This window comes from Brachycentrus maculatus, unplaced genomic scaffold (genome assembly GCF_059751285.1).
Source record: "Brachycentrus maculatus isolate JH-2025_06_01 unplaced genomic scaffold, ASM5975128v1 h1tg000295l, whole genome shotgun sequence".
Classification (NCBI taxonomy): Eukaryota; Metazoa; Arthropoda; class Insecta; order Trichoptera; family Brachycentridae; genus Brachycentrus; species Brachycentrus maculatus.
In genome coordinates this window covers 157,885-181,706 of record NW_028281046.1, presented here as the reverse complement: position 1 = coordinate 181,706, position 23,822 = coordinate 157,885, and the positions used below count along the sequence as shown (strand labels likewise).

At 39.2% G+C, this 23,822-nt stretch overlaps 1 protein-coding gene across 2 annotated transcripts in view; it reads left to right on the top strand.

Moving 5' to 3' along the window:
* The window catches only part of LOC148304968 (protein son of sevenless-like), a 52,042-nt gene extending 33,603 nt beyond the window's left edge, over positions 1–18,439 (top strand). For both annotated transcript variants that reach the window (XM_088267453.1, XM_088267452.1), the window contains 12 exons: positions 605–767; positions 1,684–1,805; positions 3,004–3,120; positions 4,880–5,009; positions 5,709–5,838; positions 6,352–6,615; positions 7,207–7,383; positions 9,775–9,882; positions 10,538–10,638; positions 12,807–12,901; positions 16,612–16,733; positions 17,901–18,439. In XM_088267453.1, coding sequence (XP_088123579.1) covers positions 605–767; positions 1,684–1,805; positions 3,004–3,120; positions 4,880–5,009; positions 5,709–5,838; positions 6,352–6,615; positions 7,207–7,383; positions 9,775–9,882; positions 10,538–10,638; positions 12,807–12,901; positions 16,612–16,733; positions 17,901–18,009 — 1,638 coding nt within the window. In that variant the 3' untranslated portion in view covers positions 18,010–18,439. The remainder of the gene's footprint in view (positions 1–604; positions 768–1,683; positions 1,806–3,003; positions 3,121–4,879; positions 5,010–5,708; positions 5,839–6,351; positions 6,616–7,206; positions 7,384–9,774; positions 9,883–10,537; positions 10,639–12,806; positions 12,902–16,611; positions 16,734–17,900) is intronic.
* Positions 18,440–23,822: the final 5,383 nt, after the last annotated feature.

Sequence of the window (23,822 nt, the reverse complement as noted above, 5' to 3'; positions counted from 1 at the left end):
GCAGCTCTAGACAGCGCCTCGATGGTTCTGATCCCCTACCAACCTCAGTATACTAATCACAAGTAGCCGCAGCACCCAATTCCCATCTGTACAATGTTTGCGGGCGTCTCTCGCGCTCTACCTAAAGTAAGCAAATAGAACGCTTGCAAGCGTCTCCCGCTCTCTACCGACAGTATGGAAAAGGACCCTAATTATACTCTGGCAGTCTGCCGCCCGACCCTCAGTATACTAATCACAAGTAGCCGCAACACCCAATTCCCATCTGTACAATGTTTACAGGCGTCTCTCGCGCTCTACCTAAAGTAAGCAAATAGAACGCTCGCAAGCGTCTCCCGCTCTCTACCGACAGTATGGAAAGGGACCCTAATTATACTCTAGCAGCCTGTCGCACGACCCTCAGTATACTAATCACAAGTAGCCGCAGCACCCAATTCCCATCTGTACAATGTTTGCAGGCAACTGTCTCCCTGCTCTTGCTGTTTGGAGCACATTCATTTTGTCTTGGGCGACCTTCTCACACCTCGTGGACCCTCCACCAGGTGCAATAGCTCGTACTTGTCTCGGTGATTGGTAGTTGTGACGCAGTGTGTGTGTGTGTGTGCAGCTGCTGCCGGCGCGGCTGGAGCGGGCGCTGGAGGAGTGCCGCGAGCTGAACTCGGACCACTTCCGGCGCTACCAGGAGAAGCTGCGCAGCATCAACCCGCCCTGCGTGCCCTTCTGCGGCATGTACCTCACCAACATCCTGCACATCGAGGACGGGAACAAAGGTACCTAACCTACACTGTGACCTAACCTAACCTAACCCAACCTACTCCTCTGGAGACTACACTGTGACCAAACCTAACCTAACCTAACATACCATTCAAGAGCACCTAACCTACACTGTGACCAGACCTAACCTAGCCCAACCTACTGCTCTAGAGACTTGAAGAACTACACTGTGACTAGACCTAACCTAACCTGACCTACCATTCAAGAGACTCAAAGAACCCTACCTAACCTACACTGTGACCAGACCTAACCTAGCCCAACCTACTGCTCTAGAGACTCGACCTGGCCCAACCTAACCTATGCTGTGATCTTATCTAAACCAACCTAACCTAACGCAGGTTGGGTTAGGTTAGATTAGATCACTTTCTTCTTCTTTCTCCATGTTTGCTCGCATACGGCCTGACGTCTCCAAGTCCCTCTCCTTGGCTTCCTCCCAGGTCAGTCCTGCATCTCCAACTTCCGCCGAGTATAGTCGGTGAATGGTTGTCAGCTGAATCCTCGCTGTTGGAAGAAGAGACACGAGGGATTAATGCTCTCAGGTGGCATCCTAAGGACATGTCCCAACCATGTCCACCTTCTCCTCTTCAGGACCTCCAGTATGAGGGGCTGTTGGGTTCCTCTCCTAACATCCTCATTCCTGACCAAGTCATACCACTTTACCTCCAGTATTTGCCTCAGACACCTTTCTTCTTCCTGGCTAGATCTCAACTTATCATCCTTGCAGACTGCTGGGGTCAGCTCTCCTCGTCCTCAGGTTGTAGGTCCTTCTGTTATGGACAATATAACCTAGGCCATGCCTTTGAATCATGTTATCTTTTGCAGCATCCATAAATTTTCATCTATTTAAAAAATTTGCTAGTTCCATACATAACCTAAACTGTCATCTCATATTTGGTATTGGTTTTTTTCCAGATTTCCTCCCGAATTCGGAGCTGATCAACTTTTCCAAGCGGAGAAAAGTGGCGGAGATCACGGGCGAGATCCAGCAGTACCAGAACCAGCCCTACTGCCTCACCGTGGAGCCCGGACTCCGGGTGAGCCCATCCGTTCTGTGTCGGCCACGAGCCCATAGCAGCAGACATCCCGGGCAGCGGGATCCAAATGCCACACAAAATAACACATTTTACCATCTCACCTTGGAGGAAGAAGAAATCATTATTTCTCTCTAAGTCTAATTATTTGTCAGGTTCCGTGGTGTAATGGTTGGCGCGTTTAGCTACCGTGCTTGATGCGGTCCTGGGTTCGATTCCCAGGAAGGGTTGAGTATAAACTCTGATTCCCAGGAAGGGTTGAGTATAAAACAAACTCCACTGGTTACGCTTTCCCGAAAGGGTTGAGTATAAACTCTGCCTACTCATGTATAAATCAATACACAATATGGCTCCAGAGTATCTTAAGGAGCTGTGTATTCCAGATGAATTGGTTGATAGACGTCTCACGCTTCCATCGGCTACAACATCTGCAATGGGCAAAGTTATCTTACCAGCTCGCAACCAACGCACTAAATTTGGCGAGCGTGCCTTTGCTGTTGCAGGACCGACGGCGTGGAATGCTCTTCCACCAATGGTTAGAAATAGTGAGAATGAGATGATCTTCAGAAAAAGACTAAAAACACATTTGTTTGCTAAATCATTTCCAACATAATATTTTCCCCAATTCATTCACAGTGAAGCGCCCTTGAGGTAGTATTTTACGAAAATGGCGCTATATAAGTTATCCAATTTTATTATTATTATTATTAAGGGGGGTGAAAATAAATATTAGTGATTTTACACTCTTAGGGCGCTTGTCCACTACCCAGAATACCTTGACCGTCCGGCAGTCCGGTTTTGAAAAATGAAAGCGACTACAGTTTAGCGTGATGGAATTTACGCGCAACGTGTTCACGCACCAATCCGAAAAAATATGGACAAAAGCACAAGCCAATCGTCGTTTTAAAACGCTAACTGACATGCCGGACGGTGAAATTCCGTGTAGTGGACAAACACCCTTATATTTACTTAATACTACCCTGGACTGGTCCCTGAAGCGCAGGAGTAATCACCTTGCCTTTGTGTAAATAACTATCAAAATAACGCGGCACTATCAAAATCACCGCGGCAATACGAGGCAGTGCTCTATGCACCAAGGGGTTGCGGATAAGGGTAATAAGAAATAATGAGAATAATTAGTATCTATTGTTGATAGCGTGTTGATTGCGTGTGGTGTAATTTTGTATTTTGCTCGTTGCAGGCCTTCCTGGAAAATCTGGCGCCATTTCCCGGAATGGGGGACAATGAGATCCAGGACTATCTGTACAACAAGAGCCTGGAGATTGAGCCCCGGCACGCCCGACAGGCCCCCAGATTTGTAAGTGTCCTGTATTAACACATTTCAAGGGGTTATGTTATTCTAGTCCGCTTGGCTTTCGGGTAAAGGTTTTTACTTATTTTTTTTTTACTATATGAGTATCCTGGACTGGTACCTGAAGCGGAGGGCTGATCACCTTTCCTTCATGTGTAAACGATCAAGATAACACTGCGTTTATATAAAGCAGTGCCCTATGCACCATCGGGGTGCGGATAAGGGTTTTATTATTATTATTTAAAAAAATAATAAAAAAAATCTTGATAATCACCAATTACAGGAGTTACCTTTCATATTATTATGTAATATAATACAGATTTGTAATAAAGTATTTGGACACACTCAAAATGTTGTAAATAAAATGCTTCTTTTCACCTCACCAATAGATGTCTCTAGTGAAATTCTAATGATTCAAGAACAATATTTCGAAATTGGTTCGAATATATAGAAATTCCAAGAATTTGAGTAGTGCGGTTGTCAATAATGGGTAGAATTGGTGAATGCTTGACTGGACGTGTGTAAAGTGATCACGTAAACCAGCCTATGACGGTCATCAGCCCAGTAAATGCCCAGACTTCCATACTGGTTTTATTATTATTTATGAGTATTGAAATTGATGAGATTTTTATGTCTACGGGTTTGGAGACTACCCGTCCCTTCGTCAGGACAATCACTACCACAGCATGCAAACAATACCACCCTTCACCACCATAGCACCATTTACACACATAAAACTACACAAAATGTCTAACACATGCGACTTTTGGTCGACCCGAAGACCAACACGCACTAAAGGTTTCAGCACAAACATGCGTTACGAGCCAAGGTTAAACATGCACTTTTTATAAAGGTTTTTTTTGCTATAACTGATTTCAGTGCACCGTTTACTCTGTTCCCTGCATTCACTCTCTTTCTATATCTTCATCAGTCTTTTCATCCCTAGAAAACATACTTCCCAAGTATACAAAATCATTTACCTGATCTGTAATTTCCCTATTTACCAAAATTTCACACTCATGTATGTATTTCAAAAATCATATTTTTAAATTTAGCTTTCGGGGAAAGGTTTTTAATTGCTAAGTAAATGAAGTCTACCTCATTAGTGTAATGGTCAGCATGTTCGGCTACCGTTCTTGGGAGGTCCCGGGTTTGATTCCCAAGGGGGGGGGAAATAAATGTTGGTGATTTTTTCACTCTGATATTTATTCAATATTACCTAAAGCGGAAATTTGATCACCTTTCCTTTATGTGTTAAAAATCAAGATAACACTGCATCAATATGATGCAGTGCCCTATGCATCATTGGGTACGGTTAAGGGTTAGAAGAAAAAGAAGTTAAGACAGTAACAAAGTGATTAGTATATAATATTCATATAAAAACATTGGATAATTCCTTCTTTTCTGCCTTTGAAATGAGGCAGGTATGAAATGGTTTAGTATAATTTAGTCGCGTGTGCTATATATGAACATCTGGTGTTGGCAGGCCCGCAAGTGGCCGGACCTCTCGCTCAAGTTCTGATAATTCCTTCTTTTCTGCCTTTGAAATGAGGCCGGCATGAAATGGTTCAGTATAATTTAGTCGTGTGTGCTATATATGAACATCTGATGTTGGCAGGCCCGCAAGTGGCCGGACCTCTCGCTCAAGTCTTGATAATTCCTTCTTTTCTGCCTTTGAAATGAGGCCGGTATGAAATGGTTTAACTATGAATGGTTTAGTATAATTATGTTGCGTGTGCTATATATGAACATCTGCTGTTGGCAGGCGCGCAAGTGGCCGGACCTCTCGCTGAAGAGTCCGGGCATCAAGCCAGCCCGGGCGCGTCACGGGCACTTCAACTCGGGATCCACCATGACCATCGGCAGCGCGGACAGCAACTCCGACGACACCACCAGTAAGTCCACTTTTCCATCAATCCTCGTAATGAAGAAAATTTAAATAAATTGGAGATTACTTGAATGTTTTTCGCAGATACTTGCGGCACATTTTATAAACTTTATGTAATAAAACAACTTTGTTTTAACCACTTTTTATTGGTACACTTTATCCAACCGGTTTCAACAAGAACCTTGTCATCATCAGGGTATATCGCTCACTCCTTTCAAGAACGTCATAAATCAAAAAACTTGATTTTTCATCAAATATTGTCGGGTTGTGGTCCTGTGGTTAGTGTCGCGGACTCTCCAAGTCAGAGTTTCTCGGTTGGAACCCACTCTACCGCAATTTGATACCTATTTCTAATAATGAGCCGCTCAGGCTCACAGAAATAGTATGAAATTGAAATATTTGTGAAAATAATAAAAATACAAATATTTTTCTTTTTAAAAAAATTAATAAATAACCAGGTATGTCAAATACTTGAAAGCGGCCGGGTCAGGAGTCGTAATAATTGTCGGGTATGTATGAGGAGATGCATGAATGTAGAAGAGGCAAAGAATGTTTGCAAAGACAGAGTGGTGCGGCGTTCGATTCTCTCTGCCTACCCCTGCGGGGAAGCGGCGTGATGGTTAGTTAGTTAGTTTAGTTAATAAATAATAAAAATAAAATATAACCACTTTGTTTTTAACCACATTTTGTATTGTTCCTGTTTTAGGTACCCTGCAGCTGTCTCCGACGGCGTCGCTATGGGACGGGCAGTCGGTGGCGCTGTTTGGCTCCAGCGTCAGCTTGCACCATCCCGACGAGGAGCTGTCTCCGAAGCCCAAGACGCGGCCTCCCAACAGGTGAGCTCTCTTCTTCTTTCACATTGATCACATTGGAGCACATCGCTCACTCCTTTCAAGAACGTCACAAATCAAAAATTGTCAATTTTCAGTTTCAACCCAATTCCAGTGGGTAAGAGTGACACACGATGCGTGCTTTGATTTATTTATGTTACGATCTTATTTGTTTATATTACGATATATTTCAAGAATAATGTGACACAAGTGTATTATAGAGTACCAAAAAGGCACAATGAATCCCATAGAACGTTTTTGCTTAGGAAAATAAATCGTTTCTTAACTAAACACATGATAAAAGTAATGATTTAAAAAACGGCGAAATACCGCCGCGCACGGGCGTCTCTCAGGAACAAAGTGAACGCGGTTAAAAGGTTAAGCACTGGTAAATACACGTCTCCTTCACACACTATCAGAAATTTACATTTATCCATATAACATGGAGAAGATTATGTCTCGCGTGTCTTGTATACTGTATATGCTCATCCTTCTACGTTGTGTTGTCGCACGGCGCAGGCACTGCCGGCACTCGAGCGTGTGCACGCTGGGCCCGGGGTCGCTGAGCCCGCCGGCGCCCCCGCCGCGCGCCTTCCCCTCGCCGGAGCACGCGGCCGCGGAGCTGTCCTGCGAGGAGCGCCACCGCCACCTGGTCAACGACATCCTGGCCGATGCGGCGCGCCCGCCCGCGCTCTCGCCGCGCCCCGCGCCCCCGGAGCCGCCCGACGCCGCGCCCAAGCCGCTGCGCCCGCCCGCCATCAGCCCCAGGAACTGCGTCAACCGGTAACCACTAGAGTCAACAGTCCGCCTTCTCCTGAGGAGTGCATTTTCCATGTACATACTAGTTACAAAACTAGTTATAAAATTGTGGTGGCTCGCCAGCTCAAAATGAATGCAGTAATCTAAATAGTTTCTTGTGGTGGCTCGCCAGCTCATCTCCACAACCCTATAGTATCCATTTGAAGGTGGCTCGCCAGCTCTATTCATTTTCCAAATACTACCCATACAATATAATCGTGGTGGCTCGCCAGCTCCTCTCATTTTCCGTGTACACTATCTAGGATAGCATTGTGGTGGCTCGCCAGCTCATCTCCACAACCCTATAGTATCCATTTGAAGGTGGCTCGCCAGCTCCAAATGATGAATGAAAATATTGATTATATCGGCAGTTATAAACACTTCACGAGTCTAATACAATCCTTTATAGGTTGAGTATGTTCAATTAGATATTCCTCCCGCCTGACAAAGATCCATTCTGTCCCTCTGTATTTTTCTTCATCTATGTTTAGATGTTAAAATTAAAGGATTAGTTCATTGACATGGTATACACAGTGAGATCTTGTTAATATGTGTGTCTGTGTGTGTGTGTGGCAGGCTGGCGGAGGAGGTGCCCGCCCGGAACAACTTCAACATGGAGGTGGACCGCAGCACCAAGCCGGCGCCGCCGCCCGAGCCCCCGGAGCGCCCCCACGCACTCTCCCCGCGCCACGAGTCTGGAGGGCCCCCCTGTGAGGAGCGCAACCACCACAGCCCCTTTGGGATCTGCCCCCCGTGAGTACCCAGACTGTCCACTATCACCTGAGAGTAATGGATCGTTCTCTTGAATTACTCGGTATTATTGGCTTATAAATTAATATGAAAAATCACAAGACTATCGGTAGCATTGTTATTGAAATCTGTAGGGAACTAAGGGAGATGTGAAGGTTTAAACTTTACATATTTTAACGAACGCCGCTATACCAAGCGAGGTCTGTCCATACATGCTGTGGACGCGCCGCATCCCTTGCATTTTAGAGTAAAAAGATTTGGACTTCTATCCGTAAACAGCAATACTGCAATTGAAAATATTTTGATATTTCTAAAGCGACCATATTATGTTATTTTTTTACAAAAACAGCGCTGTACAAAATCATACAAATATTATTATTATAAAAGAATGTGCATATATCGTCCCATCTCAGCGTACGCGCAACGAGCGACACGATACAAAGATCGCGGGCGTGTCTAAATACACATACATTCTCAAATACTGTGAAATGCGTAAAACGCATGTATCAACTGTATACAATATTAATGACAGCATCCAACATACAAAAAACGTCTTTAACCTTTTAACCGCGTTAACTTTGTTCCTAAAAGACGCCCGTGCGCGGCGGTATTTTGCCGTTTTTTAAATGATTACTTTAATCATGTATTTAGTTAAGAAACGACTTATTTTCCTAAACAAAAACGTTCAATAGGATTCATTGTGCCTTTTTGGTACTCTATAATACACGTGCGTCACATTATTCTTGAAATATATCGTAATATAAACAAATTAGATCGTAACATAAGTAAATCAATGCACGCATCGTGTGTCACTCTTACCCACTGGCGATGCGTAGCGTCGAGAGTGAGACAGATATAGGGCATGATTATGGCGCGGACTAATTACCGACCGCAAGAAAAATGAGGGATCTGTTCTTTTATTTATCCTTGTGATGTTACAAATTATTAGTCAGATATTTCAACAGATGTCATAAGGCTGAGGATTGATGTATTATTTTATCCAAAGTTCCACACCATGAAAAAATCCCTCTAAGTTGAACTGAGGTTGGAAACTTGGAGCAATGTAAAAACACAAACGCTTATGTCAGTCGCGTATGGGCCATGTTTTGTTAAAACACATACGGTTATGCGAGCTGCGTGGATCCGGTTAATACCAATATGTAAAATGAACAGAATCACATACTCTATTGGATTGTTCTTAGTGCACGCGTTGCTTTGACAGTTTGCTGCTTTTGAGCTTGAATACTGAAGTCAAATTGTTATTAAATATTTTTAACCTGCGATTTACTTCATAATTAAAATAAATAAAAATGAATTGATCATGTTTTGTATCTGTAATTATTGATTTATGGAGATGGCGTCTAGATGTGCATGTTTGATATCTAGTACGTAGTAATAATAATAAGTCCCTTACCGCACCCCAATGGTGCATAGGGCACTGCTTCATATAAACGCAGTGTTATCTGGATCGATTACACTGAAAGAAAGGTGATCAGCCCTCCACTTCAGGTACCAGTCCAGGGTAATATTGAATAAATATTAGAGTGAAAAAATCACTTATATTTATTAAACCCCCCTGGGAATCGAACCCGGGACCTCCAGAACGGTATGCGAGCATGCTGACCATTACACTACGGAGGCGGACAAAGTATGTAGTAAGTATGAGTATAAACATTTGATGTCCAGCATCCCTACTACAAAAAGTCACCGACTGCCACTGCGCTATACGTCATCAAATTTTATGTCATCGGGTGTGTTTTATGGGGCTAGTTTTCGAAACTAGTCATGTGTAATGAAATAAAACTAATTAAGTGGTTTATACAAGTGTTTAATTATGTAAAAAAGTAGTCAACATGTCATTCCACAAAGTTAATGCCGAATCAATACATAATACAGATATTACTGTACTCGTGAATGGAATTGACAATGGAGACAAACACGGGCTGTCGCTGCATTTTGCTGTGCACCATATATCGCTCACTCCTTTCAAGAACGTCATAAATCAAAAAACTTGATTTTTCAGGAGAACGTTTTTTAAGTTTAAAAATATAACACAATGTATTAAAAATAAATATCAAGCCACTTATAGAACTTTTTATTGTGTAACACATCTTTTTAGGTAAAACATGAAGGTTTTTTGTCCATTTGAAAAATATTTAATATATTTAAAAAATAATTAAACAATACCTTTTCATCAAAATGCAAAAACAACATTTTCTGCCCTGTAGTGAGTAAATATTAAGTTAAAAATATGCCACTTTTTCTGGGATATAGTACATTTTCTGGGCATTCCGAAAACATGTACAACTGAAAATTGACAATTTTTGATTTATGACGTTCTTGAAAGGAGTGAGCGATATATTCACCCGGATATTAATAGCGTGCCTTTTCCAGTTCCAGATTCCCGGAGATGTCTCCGAAGCTGACGCCCTCGGAGCTGTACCCCGTGCCGCCGCTCAGCCCGCACGTCAACGTCCCCAACTCCGTGCAGAACTTCGAGAAGTGAGTATTGTCTCCTCCAACGCGTCACATCGCACATTGCCGCGTGCCACACGCAGAGTTACACTACTAACTTCCCAGGATCAATAATAATTCCATTAAGTAGGATGAACAATACAATAACTAACTAACTAACCATCACGCCGCTTCGCCGCAGGGGTAGGCAGAGAGAATAGAACGCCACACCACACACCACATTTTCATGTACGGTAGATGTACATAGATGCACCTGTACATAGATATGTCTGTCTTCATAATAAAGATAACACTGCGTTGATATAATGCAGTGCCCTATGCACCATCGGGTGCGGATAAGGGTTGAAGAGAAAGAAGATAGAAATTTGAAGAAGGCCTATTTTATACACCATTTATGAAGTGAACTACGCTGCCAGCGGTCAGTCACTGGTCCATATAACAGGTGTTTGTACATTTGCAGACACCACCGCATCACAGATCCACATGTATATAGATATGTCTGTCTCTGCGATCAAGATAACACTGCGTTCGAATAATGCAGCACCCTACGCACCATCGGGTGCGGATAAAGAGAATGAAGATAGAAATTTGAAGCAGGCCTATTTTATACACCATTTATGAAGTGAACTACGCTGCCGGCAGTCAGTCACTGGTCCATATAACAGGTGTTTTACATTTGCAGACACCACGGCATCACGGTGAGCACGACGGCCTTCAGCTACCCGAGCCGGCCGGAGGTGAGCCCGAGCTGGTCCCGGTCCAATCCCACCATGACGCAGTCCCGTAAGTTTTTTCTTTTGAATATTTAAAGCATTAACTTTGTGGATCATATTTTGAGAAATAATAAGACTTTGTTTTTTGATCCACTCACATTTTACAACATTTTGACTGTGTCCAAATACTTGTTCACAAAATCTGGATTATCTCCAATTACATATATATTTCGGACCTCACATACTATTATAAGAGTTTCTGCTTAATAATAAGCTTCTTTACATCTCACCAATAGATGTGTCTAGTGAAGTTCTAGTGATTCAAGAACAAGGTTTCTAAATTGGTTCATATATATATAGAACTTCCAAGAATTTGAGTAATGTGGTTGTCAATAATGGGTAGAATTGGTGAATGTTACACGTGTGTAAAGTGATAATTTAAACCAGCCTATGATGGTCGTCAGCCCCGTAAATGCCCAGACTTCCATATTCTTCTTCATCTTTGATGAGATGTCAAAAAATAACACTCACATTTTTACTAGCACACTATCTGCGGGCGGATTCGCGCTCATAATAAAGATAAACATCTCTGAAAAGAGGTGATAACATTTAACCATACTGTACACCGTCCGCCTTCATATACAGCACGCTCGGCTACCATTCTGGAGGACCCGGGTTCGATTCCCAGGGGGGGATCAAATAAATATAAGTGATTTTTTTCACCCTGGACTGGTGCCTGAAGCGGAGCGCTGATCACCTTTCCTTCATGTGTTAATGATGAAGATAACACTGCGTTTATATGCAGTGCCCTATGCACCACTGGGGTGCGGATAAGAGTTTGAAGAAGAAGGAGAAGTATACATGGATATGAGATGCGTAAAAATAACTTACACGCGATTTACGACGAGTCGAGTGAAAAGGTAAAATTACCCTTCCCGCAGATAGTGTATTAGCACCCAACTAGTTTCGTTAATAAATTAAACCTTGAAGTCAATTTAATAAATTAAACCGGGTTGTTGCCGAAACTAGTTGGTTGTTAGTAAAAATGTGAGTGGATCAAAAAACAAAGTCTTTTTATTTCTCAAAATAATATACCGTAAGTTTTTTAAAAAATATTTGTTAATCTCCATAGTGTAATGGTCAACACGCTCAGCTACCATTCTGTAGGTCCCGGGTTCCATTCCCAGGGGGGGGGTCAATAAAATATAAGTGATTATTTCACTCTATTATTAATTCAATATTCCATATTATGTATTCAAGATTTCCAGGGAGGTCAAAATGATCACCTTTCCCTCATGTGTTTACGATCAAGATAACACTGCGTTTATATGATGGAGTGCCCTATGCACCATTGAGGTGTGGATAAGGGTTAGGTTAGGGGTTAATCTCCATAGTGTAATGGTCAACACGCTCGGCTACCATTCTGTGTGTCCCGGGTTCGATTCCCAGGGGGGGGGGTCAAATAAATATAAGTGATTTTTTTCATTCTAATATTGATTCAATATTCAGCACTCTCCAGGTTGTGGGTTCGATTCCCGGGGAGGTCAAAAATGATTATCTGTAATATTTATTGAAAATTACCCTGGATCGGTACCTGAAGCCGAGGGTTGATCACCTTTCCTTCATGTGTTAATGATCAAGATAATGCCGTGTTTATATAATGCAGTGCCCTATGCACCATTGGGGTGCGGATAAGGGTTTAAAAATATTTGTTACTTGCCTTAGAAAATTTTCTTCAAATGACCGCCTCTGTAGTGTAATGGTCAGCATACTTGGCTACCGTTCTGGAGGTCCCGGGTTCGATTCCCAGGGGGGTCAAATAAATATAAGTGATTTTTTTCACTCTAATATTTATTCAATATCACCCTGGACTGGTACCTGAAGCGGAGGGTTGATCACCTTTCCTTCATGTGCTAACGATCAAGATAACGCCGTGTTTATATAATACAGTGCCCTATGCACCATTGGGGTGCGGATAAGGGTTTAAAAATATTTGTTACTTGCCTTGAAAATTTTCTTCTAGACCAAAATACAGATCAAAATATTTTTTTGTACTGGGCTCAAGTAACACATCAAAGTTCAAGTAGCCCCGTTCCTCGGTATTTTGTTGATTCATATTAGTTTTTGAATTTAATATATAAAATATATATATGGAGATATACAAATTTAACGCCAATCAACAAAACATTATACTATATCTCCTGGTGGTATTTGCAAATGTGTCTCCTCTTGTTCCAGTGGGGCCGATTCCGCACACGCCTCCCCCGCTCCCGCCCCGCAGGCGCCGGGACTCCACGCCGCAGGCGCCACAGCCGTCTCCCACCCACGCACAGGTACGCACCACGCGCGCTCCCTCCATACATGCTCCGCATCCCTTGCATTTTAGACTAAAGAGATTTATTTACAACATTTTGAGTGTGTCCAAATACTTGGACCTCACATACTAATATAAGAGTTTCTGCTTAGTAAAAAGCTTCTTTACATCTCACCAATAGATGTCTCTAGTGAAGTTCTAGTGATTCAAGAACAAGGTTTCTAAATTGGTTCATATATATAGAACTTCCAAGGATTTGAGTAGTGTGGTTGTCAATAATGGGTAGAATTGGTGAATGTTACACGTGTGTAAAGTGATCACTTAAACCAGCCTATGACGGTCGTCAGCCCCGTAAATGCCCAGACTTCCATATTCTTCTTCATCTTTGATGAGATGTCAAAAATAATATAAAGAGATTTAAACTCCTATCCTAAAACAGCGATACTGCAATTTAAATATTTTGATATTTCTACAGCGACCATATTATGTTATTTTTTACAAAAACAGCGCCGTACAAAATCATACAAATATAATTGTTATAAAAGAACCTGCGTATATCGTCCCGTCTCAGCGTACGCGCAATAAGCGACTCGATACAAAGATCGCGGGCAAGTCTAAATACACATACATTCTCAAATATTATTTTTTTAAATCTCATCAAAGATGAAGAAGAATATGGAAGTCTGGGCATTTACGGGGCTAACGACCGTCATAGGCTGGTTTAAGTGATCACTTTACACACGTGTAACATTCACCAATTCTACCCATTATTGACAACCACACTACTCAAATTCTTGGAAGTTCTATATATATATGAACCAATTTAGAAACCTTGTTCTTGAATCACTAGAACCTCACTAGAGACATCTATTGGTGAGATGTAAATAAGCTTTTTTACTAAGCAGAAACTCTTATATTAGTATGTGAGATCCGAATCCTGGATTATATTCACACACATGAGAAACGCCAGAAAATACCATTTTCATTTTTATTATTAAGCTTATAATTCTCAAATACGTAATAAATATAGCGCCATATTTGTGAAATACTACCTCAAGAATACCTCTTTAATTTGTTTTTTAATTATATTGGCCAACAATGATTTTGTAACTGAAATTTTGATGACTGATTTGGAGTAAGTTAATCTTTCTTTTCCAAAGTGTATATGGTGACAAGCTTGTATCACGTCAAGTTCTGCTGTTACAGTCATATAATTGATGTATGGACCCCATACGTTAAAACCGTAATAGTGGTTGCTATCTACACATGCTTTTGTCTAAGGTCTAAGGGATTCAAAAAAAGTATTGATAATTATGAAGTAACATACGGATACCATGCTGATACCATGTAGGTACACACAGTGTCCATAGGGTGAATTTTATGGATAGTGATAATACATACAGATACCATGTAGGCACACACAGCGTCCATTGGGTGATTTTGATGGTTGTTGATTATTTATTTGGAAACCATATAGACACCATGTAGGCACACACAGCGTCCATAGGGTGATTTTGATGGATGGTGATTATTAATATGGAAACTATATAGACACCATGTAGGCACACACAGCATCCATAGGATGATTTTGATGGACGGTGAATTATCACATATTAACATACGGATACCTTGCTGATACAATGTAGGCACACACAGTGTCCATAGGGTGATTTTGATGGACGGTGAATTATCACATATTAACATACGGATACCTTGCTGATACAATGTAGGCACACACAGTGTCCATAGGGTGATTTTGATGGACGGTGAATTATCACATATTAACATACGGATACCTTGCTGATACAATGTAGGCACACACAGTGTCCATAGGGTGATTTTGATGGACGGTGAATTATCACATATTAACATACGGATACCTTGCTGATACAATGTAGGCACACACAGTGTCCATAGGATGATTTTGATGGACGGTGAATTATCACATATTAACATACGGATACCTTGCTGATACAATGTAGGCACACACAGTGTCCATAGGGTGATTTTGATGGACGGTGATTATTTATATGGAAACTATATATATACACCATGTTGGCACACACAGCATCCATAGATGATTAAGATGGACGGTGATAATACATATAGATACCATGTTGACACCATGTAGGCACACAGTGTCCATAGGATGATTTTGATGGACAGTGATTATTTATATGGAAACTATATATACACCATGTTGGCACACACAGCATCCATAGATGATTAAGATAGACGGTGATAATATATATGGATACCATGTTGACACCATGTAGGCACACACAGTGTCCATAGGATGATTTTGATGGACAGTGATTATTTATATGGAAACTATATATACACCATGTTGGCACACACAGCATCCATAGATGATTAAGATAGACGGTGATAATACATATGGATACCATGTTGACACCATGTAGGCACACACAGTGTCCATAGGATGATTTTGATGGACAGTGATTATTTATATGGAAACTATATATACACCATGTTGGCACACACAGCATCCATAGATGATTAAGATAGACGGTGATAATACATATGGATACCATGTTGACACCATGTAGGCACACACAGTGTCCATAGGGTGATTTTAATGGACGGTGATTATTTATATGGAAACTATATATGTATACACCATGTTAGCACACACAGCATCCATAGATGATTAAGATGGACGGTGATAATACATATGGATACCATGTTGACACCATGTAGGTACACACAGCGTCCAGAGGATTATGGAGTGAAAATATATTAACTTATTAATATTGAATACGATAGCATTATATGTTTATACATACATAAATAATAAGATAAACTTTAGTCAATATCAGAATTAAAAATATCCATAACTAAAAAATTGGACGTGCTACATTTTTTTTTTGCTTTCGTTTTTGAATTCAGCCATGCAAAGTGCATAAAGACCAGATATTCTTTAAGGGATTATGAAGAAGTCGACGACTTTATCTATTTAGGTGCACTCATTTCTAAAGATGGAGGCTGTGAAGCAGAAATCCGGAGAAGAATTGGAATGGCAAAATCAGCAATGTCTAGTCTGGCGAAGATATGGAAAAATCGGTCCATACTGAGGAAAACGAAAACCCGTCTAGTGAAATCTCTTGTATTCTCCATTGCGCTGTATGGAGTGGAAACATGGACACTGAGGAAAAAGGAAAGACATATGCTGGATGTGTTTGAAATGTGGTGCTGGAGGAGGATGCTGCGCATTCCTTGGACTGCAAGACGCACAAACGTCTCCATTCTCCGCGAACTGTCAGTGACAGAAAGACTCTCCACGACTTGCAGGAAAAGGATTCTGTCCTACTTTGGGCATATCGCCAGAAAGAACGAGAAGAGTCTTGAAAAACTGGTAGTAACAGGTACAGTTGAAGGCAAGCGGGCAAGAGGACGGTCTCCAACAAGATGGACAGACCAAATAAAGGAATTAACCGGATCCTCGCTAAACGCTGCCATCAAGTTGGCCCAGGACCGGGAAGAATGGAGAGGACTTGTGCACCAAGTGCCTGACATTCCAGAAGACCACGACGCTCAGCATTGAGCAAGAAGATGAAGAAGAAGATTTTATTTCAATATAATTCTATTTTATTTTATAAAAATATAAACAAAAGAATGCCTGTCCGACAGTCCTTGCATATAAAACAGCGTGCTCCAGACTCGAGTTTAAATTTTAAAAAATCTGTTATTTGATGATTGCGTTTCCAGACTGTTCCGAGTGTGCCTCCCCGAGGGGCGGGCTCCCCGCCCCCCCTGCCCCCGCGCCCCGCGCTGCGCCCCCTGCTGCGCCCGCACCACTCCTCCATACTGCAGCGGAGGCACCAGGCCAGGTAACCGCAATACAACTCAGTAAACTCAAACATCTGTGTTTGAGTTAACAACTAACCGGATCCACGCGGCTCGCATAAACGTGTCGCTCACCCCTTTCAAGAACGTCATAAATCAAAAATCGACAATTTTCAGTTGTGTATGTTTTTGGTATACCCAGAAAATGTACTATATCCCAGCAAAATAGGCATATTTTTAACTCAATATTTACCCGCTACAGGGCAGAAAGTGTTGTTTTTGCATTTTGAAGAAAAGGTACCGTTTAATTATTTTTTTAAAATAAACTAAATATTTTTCAAATGGAGAATGAACCTTCAGGTTTTACCTAAAAAGATCTGTTGCACAGTAAAAAGTTCAATAAGTGGCTTGATATTTATTTTTAATACATTGTATTTTATATTTAAACTTTAAAAACATTCTCCTGAAAAATCAAGTTTTTTGATTTATGACGTTCTTGAAAGGAGTGAGCGGTATGTGTTTTTACAAAACATGCCCCATACGCGGCTGACATAAGCGTATGTATTTTTACTTTACTCCAAGTTTCCAACCTCAGTTCAACTTGGAGGGATTTTTTCATGGTGTGGAACTTTGGATAAAATAATACGTCAATCCTTGGCCTTATGACATCTGTTGAAATATCTGACTAATAATTTGTAACATCCCTAATTTTTCTCGAGGTCGGTAATTAGTCCGCGCCATAATCATGCCCTATATCTGTCTCACTCTCGATGCTACGCATCGCCAGTGGGTAAGAGTGACACACGATACGTGCTTTGATTTATTTATGTTACGATCTTATTTGTTTATATTACGATATATTTCAAGAATAATGTGACATACCTGTATTATAGAGTACCAAAAAGGCACAATGAAACCCATTGAACGTTTTTGTTTAGGAAAATAAAACGTTTCTTAACTAAATACATGATAAAAGTAATCATTCAAAAAGCGGCAAAATACCGCCGCGCACGGGCGTCTCTCAGGAACAAAGTTAACGCGGTTAAAAGGTTAAAAATATATTCGTCATTCATAACCGCGGGCTGCACGAAAGGTCGCCGCGGGTTGGCCACCCATGATCTAAACAAAAAAAATATTTTATTATATAAATAAATATGTTTAAGTAATACATAATAAGAATATAATTAAAATGTATATTATTTTCCTTTCAGTTTTGTCAGCAGTGAAGCCAACTCGACTCCGCAGCTGCCGCCGCGGCCACCCCCCTCCACGGTCTTCCTCTCCCCGAGCGTCACCAACCTCACGCACGAGGCGCAGTAGCCACACGCTCCGCCCGGCGCCCGACCCGCCGGCACAGCGCCGCCCTGCCGCTCGCTGGAGATCAACATAAGTGACAGTTCGAATGACGTCCGTTGTGTGACGGTGATGTGATCAAAGTGCGGCTCGTTCCAAGTGACGGCTGTTTCGTCTTCCGGGGCCGCTGCGGACCGTTGGACCATTTAAAATGGTCAAATATATATCGTAGTCGTACAGGAGAAAGTGACCAAGTGTTTACAAAAACCTAATCATTGACTACTTGATATCCTACTAGCTTAATATTGCCCTGAAAAACATCCCAAAGGATTTTAATTTAGGAAGTATAATATATTGAATTGGTAAAAATGACTAACTGCATTGGTGTATATTTTGTTGCCAAGCTAAAATGACTTAAATGGCCCTCCTCAGCATTTTATGTTTTGTAAGTTGGTCACTTTCTCCTGTACGACAAAATATATATATATATATATATATATATATATATATATATATATATATATATATATATATATATATGTATATATATATATATATATATATATATATATATATATATATATATATATATATATATGTATATTTATATATATATAAAAGGTGGAACCGCTCATAAAGAGTTATTTGCATAGTAAAATTAAGAAATATTTTTTCCCTAAACCCTTTCAATTCTGGAATGTATAAATATATATATGTGCCGTGCTTAGCGGCCCATGATTTTTTCAACAAAAATAAAATCTGAAAAAATTATATTTTTTGCATACGGATATAAAGGATATTATATAAACTTACCAAATATATACACCGTGTGACGTTTGAGCTGCGGTTTACTTCGAAAAACACATTTTAAATATTCAGGGTTGTCGCAACTTGAAACAGAATTACGACGAAACGAGTTACAGAGAAAGGGCAAGTCCCCTTTTTACGATATTCGCTCCAGGACTTCGCTTCCAGTCAAAACAATAAATGCTTCTCCTAACGAGCAAGATTCTGGAACCAATTATGCTCATTTTGAGAGGTTCCACTGTATATTTAATATATATTTATATGTATTTATGTAAACTTATAAATTTGGTGGTATATTTGTAGAACTACATCTTAATTTATATATTAAATATGATTTTTAGAGTCTACTACATTGTTTTTTACTATCAAAAACACGGAAAAATAAATTTTGTGACAATTGTTTCGCCCTGTTACGGCATTTTCAAACTAATTTCTGTGTAGATTTATATTATCCACTGACACTTTGTGATGGAATTGCATTTTTAATATATTATTAGATTAAAACCAATATTTTTAGCTTTTCCACTTTTTTTTTATTTGACCAGCGACCGGGTTTCGTCGTTACCGACATCAATCTGATGATGTCGGTAACGACGAAACCCGGTCGCTGGTCAAATAAAAAAAGTGGAAAAGCTAAAAATATTGGTTTTAATCTAATAATATAATTTCTGTGTTTTTAATGATAAAATACCATTATTAAGTACACTCTAAAAAATCAGTGTTTGATTTTAATATTTAATATGTAAATGTGTATAGCGGGAGCTCTCTAATCCGAATGCCAAAAATTTACCTTCTGTTCTGAGTGGAGCGTTCAGATTACGGTACAGGGAATCTGTAGGGTATTTATATCAAATAAAACAAAATATCACTCACTCCTTACGTCCTAAATCAAGAAACTTGATTTTTCAGGAGAAAGTCCGCTTCCGTAGTGTAATGGTCAGCACGCTCAGCTACCGTTCTGGAGGTTCCGGGTTCGATTCCCAAGGGGGGTAAAATAAATATTAGTGATTTTTTCACTGTAATATTTATTCAAAATTACCATGGACATGGTACCTGAAGCAGAGGGCTGATCACATTTCCTTTGTGTATAAACGATCAAGATAACACTGCGTTTATATGACAGTGCCCTATGCACCATTTGGACCTGAATATTTTATCTCCATTTTAAAAATATTTATTACATTTAAAAAATAATAAGACAAACCTTTTCCTCAAAATGCAAAAACGGCACTTTCTGCCCTGTAGCGGGTAAATATTAAGTTAAAAATATGCCTCTTTTGCTGGGATATAGTACATTTTCTGGGCATTCCGAAAACATGCGCAACAAAAATTGATGATTTTTGATTTATGACGTTCTTAAAAGGAGTGAGCGATATGAATTGTGAAATTTTAAATGTATTTATTAATTTTTTTTAAAGAAATTGAATATTTTACTTGTACGAGATTCATTTAGTGACGAGTAAAAAGCTTTGTCTCGCAATTTGTGTTAAAGCATCTTCTCTGGCACAGGAATATCCACTTGGCCAGGCCATTCTAGGCGTGTAGTTAAGGCAGACACTGCGCCTCTATGGGGAATACTTGCTACTGCTTCAGGATCAAAAATATCTTCACATTTGCCATCATATCCTTGTGTTATTTGCCTTATAATATAATATGACAATGAAAATTTCCGCTTTTAACCTTCCCCTCCTGGTGATATGTATTTACTACAACTCGACTTAAAATGAAAATATCAATATTAAATATAATAGATACGATCTCACAATTTTTGTATTCCTCCGTAGCATAATTATGTATTACATGAAAGTGTTATAATATATGGTTATTCATTTGCAGCGACGGAAATAAATAATTTGTGAAAAAATCGGGGATAAAATGACCAATACACAAACGTTTCTCTGTATGCGCGTGTGCTGCTGCTTTGCGTATACGTGCATGTCTTTACAAGTTTAGTAGTGCGCAGACCGTCATGTTCCATGGTCTTGTCGCTACGCTAGATATCGCGACTACTTGCGATGTATTTTTTCTCATTTTCAGATACTTACCTAGCTAACATAAAAAAAATTGTTACATTTGAACTTCAACTGTGGTCAATGAAAGCAACATTTAAGAGTATTTATATTTTTCCCGTTTTTAAATCACATTTTCATATGGTATACAAAATACATATCACCGGTGCACGCGAAATTTTTTAGCTCCGTAAGGGAAAGGTTTAGAAGCGCGGGAAGGATGAGTGGAGGTTCGGATTAGCGGGGGGTTCAGGTTAAAGAGTTCCTGGTGTATATACATACATATATATATATATATATATATATATATATATATATATATATATATATATATATATATATATATATATGTATGGTTCATAGTAGCCATCATTATTCCGATGCTGTAGAGAGATGTGTGGCTGCTGGGTTGGCAGCCGGAGAGTACCTCTTTTGAATTTGCGGACTGTTATTATTAAATTGTTATTATTTTATAAGGATTTCATTTTGTTATTGTATAAAATTACATATTTTAATGAAATAACTGATATTTTTGTTCAAATTTTAAAAATAATGTAGCCAATGTTTTATATTATTATTATTTAAAATTCGATGTATATAATTCTTGTAATTTGTTTGAAAAAATATGAAATTTATGCTTGAATCATGTAATAGATTGAACAAATGATGTAAATTCATTGAAAGCTGATGAAATTCAATGCTGAAATCGTGTAGTTCATGAAACAAATTATAAAATCATTTAATGATGAAGTACAATGCTGAAATTATCTAATTCATAGAACAGATTATGAAAATCAATGCTGAAATCATATATGTAGTTCATTGACCAATGCTGAAATCGTGTAATGAATTCATTCATAATAATGCTTAAATTATCTGTACAAAAACGATGAAACACAATGCTTAAATTATCTAATTCATGCGAAAATAATGTAATTCAATGCTTAAGTCATATAATTTATAGAAAATGATGAAATTTAAAGAACAAACAACATATACATTAAACAAGCAATTGAGTTGAACGTAAATGGGTGCATCTGTGTATATAATATTAATGTAATATTTTAATCTGTATGTAAATTTTTATTTTGACTTGTGATATTTTTAGTAATATTAAGGAAAACCTCCATATTCCTCAATTTTTAATTATTTTTTGTAAATAATGGTCAATCCACGTGTGAACACACATCGTCTAACCCTTGTCCGCACCCAATTGTGCATAGGGCACTGCATCGTATTATATATAAATATTTATTCAATATTACCCTGGACTGGTACCAGAAGCGGAGGGCTGATCACCTTTCCTTCATGTGTTAATAATGATCAAGATAACGCTGCGTTAATATGATGCAGTGCCCTATGCACCACCGGGTGCGGATAAGGGTAAAACAATATAAAATATAAAGCAAATGACGAATGATAAGGAGAGTGTCGTATTACCATACCGCTAAGTTAAAATCCAAGATACCTGACGGAATATAAATAAAAATTGGGAATGTGGAAGTCCGGGCATTTACAGGGCTTACGTTGGCTGGTTGGAGTGATCACGTCGCGCACCCGCCACCCGGCGACTGAGAACTCGAAACATTGTAAATATGGAAGTGTCTTTGAAGCGTACAATGATAAGTGTATAGATGTTGAACGCTTTTATATGTAAATATTAAAAATATATATTTGAAATTGTTGACTCGGAGGTTGTAGACTTAAGGGAATTTTGTATGAAATATATAACAAATTTTGTAAATAATAATTATATTATATAATACGAGAATTGCATAAGTTCATATTTTGTATTGTTATCATTTAATTTGTGCAAATAAATTATTATTTAATGTTTATTTCTTACTTATTTATGTCTCTTCGTCAGGACAATCAATACCACAGCATGCAAACAATACCACCCTTCACCACCATAGCACCATTTACCCACTTAAAATTAGACAAAATGTTTAACACGTGATTTTTGGTCGACCCAAAGACCAACATGCACTACAGGTTTCAGCACACACATGCGTTACGAGCCGAGGTTAAACATGCACTAGAATTAAACATATTAATGAACCAGCTTATATACTTTTAGGATGAAAGGAGTGGGCGGGGTTTGAATTGGATATTGACGAATCTTGCTTAACCGATGTTGAATCAAATAATGGACTATAAGTAAAGTTTATTTCTTGGGATGTCATTTTTATTTATTTATTTTTATATGGAAAGTACTCAGGGGGTGTTTCTCTTATTATGGACCAGGGCTGCTTCTTTCAGTGACTGAGTAAAGTAAGTAAAGTAAAGTATCACCCAATTCTACTGGAAAAGATACTACCAGAGATCCAAAAATGAAGGTCAAATAGTAATGGAATATATCAGCAGGATCCCCTGCCACAAATCCAAAACAAATATGAAATTCTTCACACAAAAACAGTAAACTGTGTTGGACTGGTCGATAATTTCGCCAGACATAAACCTAATTAAAAATCTATCAACAATCTGTAAGAATCGGCTCTCCAAAATTAATTGCACTACGGTGGAAAAGCTCATTTTGTCCATAATTCAGGTATGGTTTCGAGACGAAAAAATGGCATCCACGTGCCAAAACCTTATAGAATAGATGCCAAGAAGAGTAGAATCTTTGATTGAGCCCAAACGAGATCATAATAAATATTAATTTGTGATATAACTAATAAACAAATGATTTAACATTTTTTTTACGAAAATACAACAACAAAAAATATTGTTTCAATTAATCTGTTCGACGCTGTATTTTACCCATCCGCCTACCGGCCGCCAAACGTTGGCGGTAGGTATGTTTTTACATTTGCAAATCAGCCGCCGTTTAAGCCGCGCCCCCATCCGTGGTAGTTCATATTATAAAGATACTTTCGTGTGATATATACAAATTAGTAAAGAAAGCTTTTTGTAATGCATTATTTCTTATAATTTTAAAACAAATTTACTTGCGACACTTTACCAAAGATGTCACTATAAGAATATAATTATCCTTTTGATTAAAATATCAACTGAAATCAG